Source organism: Mirounga angustirostris, unplaced genomic scaffold (genome assembly GCF_029215605.1).
Source record: "Mirounga angustirostris isolate CCGP_5_RB_7025 unplaced genomic scaffold, mMirAng1.0.hap1 SCAF_11, whole genome shotgun sequence".
In the NCBI taxonomy this organism is placed as follows: Eukaryota; Metazoa; Chordata; class Mammalia; order Carnivora; family Phocidae; genus Mirounga; species Mirounga angustirostris.
Window position 1 is genome coordinate 103,078,616 of NW_026991719.1, and position 3,577 is coordinate 103,082,192.

General features: G+C 48.5%; 1 protein-coding gene across 1 annotated transcript; it reads right to left on the bottom strand.

Annotated features, from left to right (window-relative positions):
• Positions 1–1,653: 1,653 nt before the first annotated feature.
• Positions 1,654–2,616, bottom strand: LOC123842796 (DDB1- and CUL4-associated factor 12-like protein 2). The gene has a single exon (XM_045872002.2). The coding sequence runs from the start codon at positions 2,614–2,616 to the stop codon at positions 1,654–1,656; it is 963 nt and encodes a 320-aa protein (XP_045727958.2).
• Between the last annotated feature and the right edge of the window lie 961 nt (positions 2,617–3,577).

The window sequence follows — 3,577 nt, forward strand, 5'->3', positions numbered from 1 at the left end:
AGGAAGGGTCAATCTTCTTTCTCATTTCCAATATTTTCATATATGGAGAAATACAATCTGTTTTCTTAACAATCCATGATTTGTATTTATCTGAGCCCCAAAATGCTCTTTTTCAACCTAATCCCATTTATTTTAATCTCCAGACCATCTTCTTGAAACAAAATTCCAGTGTCCCTGATAATTGTATATTATTACACTGAGGGCTATAACATCAGTACTTTTTAACAACATATTTATTCTACTTTAGGTAAGAATCTTTGAAATTCACAAAATAAAATCTTACTAGTTTAGATTTTACAAATTAAGCATCATTTTCAGGAGTAGGGACTGGGATCATTTTTGTCCTTTTCAGTTTTTTTCTTGTGACTTAACTGTTAAGCAGAATTAGAAAATTTAAAGTATGCTGAAATATAATATTTGGTATTAAAAACAGCAACAGCAAAATATCCAGTCTATATCCTGGATCACTATACATTCTACCCTGCCTGCTATACATTCTGCATTTTTATACTTAGAATCCCTGCTTTGAATTATGGCACTGAAATTCTGTGCAAGTTCCATAAACCACAAACATTCAAATATGTTCACAAATTTTGATAGTACTAAGGCAAGAAGTGAAAAAATACACATTCATTTATTTATTTAACAGCAGGTCATTAAAACTTAAATAAGGATTGAAGAAGAAAAAGATCAATTAGGTTTTCAGATTAATTCTGAACATTCAACCAACAGAACCCTTGCATTCCTAAAGTGTTCTGACAAATTGGAATTTTGGTACAAAACAAGATTCCATGACAACTTTTTTTTCAAAGAGAAATACTTTTTAAAAAAGTATGTTTAGCACCAACAACTTAGAAACTATAAATATCTAAGATTACAATTTACAAATGGAATGTTTCTAAATTTGATAATCTAGAACTTGGAATGTATTTTCCAGTTGGAACAATGGTCTATAAAACTATAACTAACTTTGCAGAACAGAGGTACAAACCCTGTTTTTAAGCATGATTTTATTATGCCATCTACCTGCAATGAAAATAACTAAAGACAATATTATTGCAATACTGCTAACGAAAAAAAAAACAGGATAAAGAAAATATACAAAATTCTAAAACCATGACTGCATAGAATTAAAAAGAGAATATATAACTCAAAGAAGACAAGTAAGAGTTAGCTAAAACTCTTTGTAATATGAATTCAAAAGATGGTTTGGAGGGACACCTGGGTGGCTCAGTTGGTTAAGCAGCTGCCCTCTGCTCAGGTCATGATCCCAGGGTCGTGGGATCCAGTCCAGCATCAGGGCTCCTTGCTCAGCGGGGAGCCTGCTTCTCCCTCTGTCTGCTGCTCCCCCTGCTTGTGCTCTCTCTCTCTCTTAAAAAAAAAAAAAAAAAAAAAAAAAAGGTGGCTTGGAGAGGTGTAAAAAATTATTAAAGCCAAGTTTTGATTGCCTGAAGGATACCTCTCTCTTCTTTCTCTCTCTCTCTCTCTCTCTCTCTCTCTCTCTCACATACACTACGGACAGGTAAGTTGGGCACTTTCCACCTGGAAGACAAGCGTCACACTGAGTTAAAAAGCACAAACACGGCGTGAGGAAGGAAAATGAGAGGGGACTGGAAGGTAAATCTGGGCACTTTGAGAACACAGGAGCCATCCTTAGCTCCAGAGGCCTGCGTAGTTCCCATGGAGGCCTGAAGGGAGAGGTCCCCCAGCCACGAAGAGCTTCATCTCAGGCCAGTTGTAGCAGTGGGTGTAGAGAGCGTTGGGGAACTCGCCGATCCCACCGAAGTAGTTCACCCACAGGTCATCGTGGTTGAGCCAGCCCCTGCCACAGGTGAGCTTGAGCTTCCTTCCTGAGGGCCCGGGAGAGGAGTCCGGGCTGGCTGAGGCCCTCTCCTCCAGGAACTTCTGGGCGCGGATGTCATAGAAGAGCAGGGAGCCATGGCCCGTGCCCACGGTGATGATATGCTGGTAGAAACTCAGCGAGCGCACACCTGTGCCGCCCTCTCGGGAGCACAGGGGCCGGATATTCTGCTGACGTTGGCGCGGATCTAAGAAGGAGACATGGGACTGGGAGCCCACCGCGTACAGGGACAACTCATCACAGTAGGTCAGGCACACGTTCTCTCGGCAGTAGGGCAGCCTGATGGAGAGCAGCCTGGACAGAGTGCTTCGGGCTTTCCACAGGTGGAAGTAGCCGTCCAGGGACACCGCTCCCAGCTCCTGGTTCTTGCCGCTGAAGGCCAGAGCCCGCACCTTGCGGTTACTGGGGCTGGTGCTGGACCTGGGGATGGTCTCCATGTCCCTCGGACGGATGTGGGCGTACACAGGAAGACCCGCATCATTGTGCCAGGCGATGCTGCCGCTGAACATGTCGGGATCCATCCGCCACAGCGCCACTGTGCCGTCGCGGGAGCCGCTCACAGCCACTGTGTCACTCATCCAGGCGATGGTGAAGATCCAGTCCTTGTGGCCATGGCGGTCGCCCAGGCACACGGGGTCCAGGGTGGGCAGCTGGTAGACGGCCAGGCTGTTGGGGTTCTCACCCCCAGTGGCCAGAAGGGTCTTGGAGGGATTCAGCTCGATGGCGTGGATGCTACCTGTTTGCTGCGGGGCCATGGTGGGCGGCGGGCGAGTGGCCGCGGCGGCGGCGGCGCGTGGCACCCGTGTTGGCCCTGACGGCAGCGGGAACCGCGGGCTCTCAGGAGCCAGGAGGCGGGCGTGGAGCCTACCGAGAACGGACGCGGCGGCGGAGAAGAAGGCGAGGGCAGCAGGCGAAGGGAAGTGGAACGGGGTCGTAGTCGTAGTGCGGGGGCAGAGGCAGGGCCGAGGCTAAGTGAGCTCAGGGCTAGGACTAAGCTGGGGGCCCCAGGGTGGGGGGGCGGAGGCAGCGGAAGGCGTGGGCAAGAAGCAAGCAAGCGCGGTGGGAGGGAGCGCTCGCCAAGCTGGGGAGGTGGGATGGACCACTGGGGCCGGGATAAACTGAGGGCCTGCGCTCCAGGATCCCCAAGTTGGCCATGTGCTCCTGTCCTGGACTTCCACTAAGTGACACAGGATATTTCGCCGCTCTCAGTACAGCGGCCAACCAGCCTTCTTAAAATCCCTACTTAGAATATGAAATCTAAAATATAGTCTACCACGAGGCTAGAAAGAACCAGGACAGTTGTCCGCACGAAGAAACAAATGTGCACTTGCTGCAATCCTGGGAGATACTTGACTGAGATAAGACATTGAATTTAGTGGGGGAATGGGAGTGTTTGGCAGCTACAGGGGGACCCTCCTCTTAGGTTCGTCCTGCAGCCGCTCTTCTTTCAGCCTCTCTGCAGTTATCTTAAACAGTTGTCACTGTATATATTTACCAAAAAATTGAAGTCTTTGAGCTCCTGCACTGCAGTGCCTTGAGGGGTGCATTCCAAATGCAGGTCTCTGGGGGCCCCACTTTCTGGCAGGCGTGATGGCGGGGACCCCTTAGGCATAGCGTTGGGAACATGGCAGGCCATGCAGACAAGGGAGACGTTCCTTGGAGGTTTTGGCTTCCATTGTACCCTAGAGCCCAAGGAGGTGGAAAAGAAGAGTCAAG

Coding starts and splice junctions, on each gene's coding strand:
- LOC123842796 (XM_045872002.2), bottom strand. CDS start 2,616: ATGGCCCCGCAGCAAACAGGTAGCATCCACGCCATCGAGCTGAATCCC.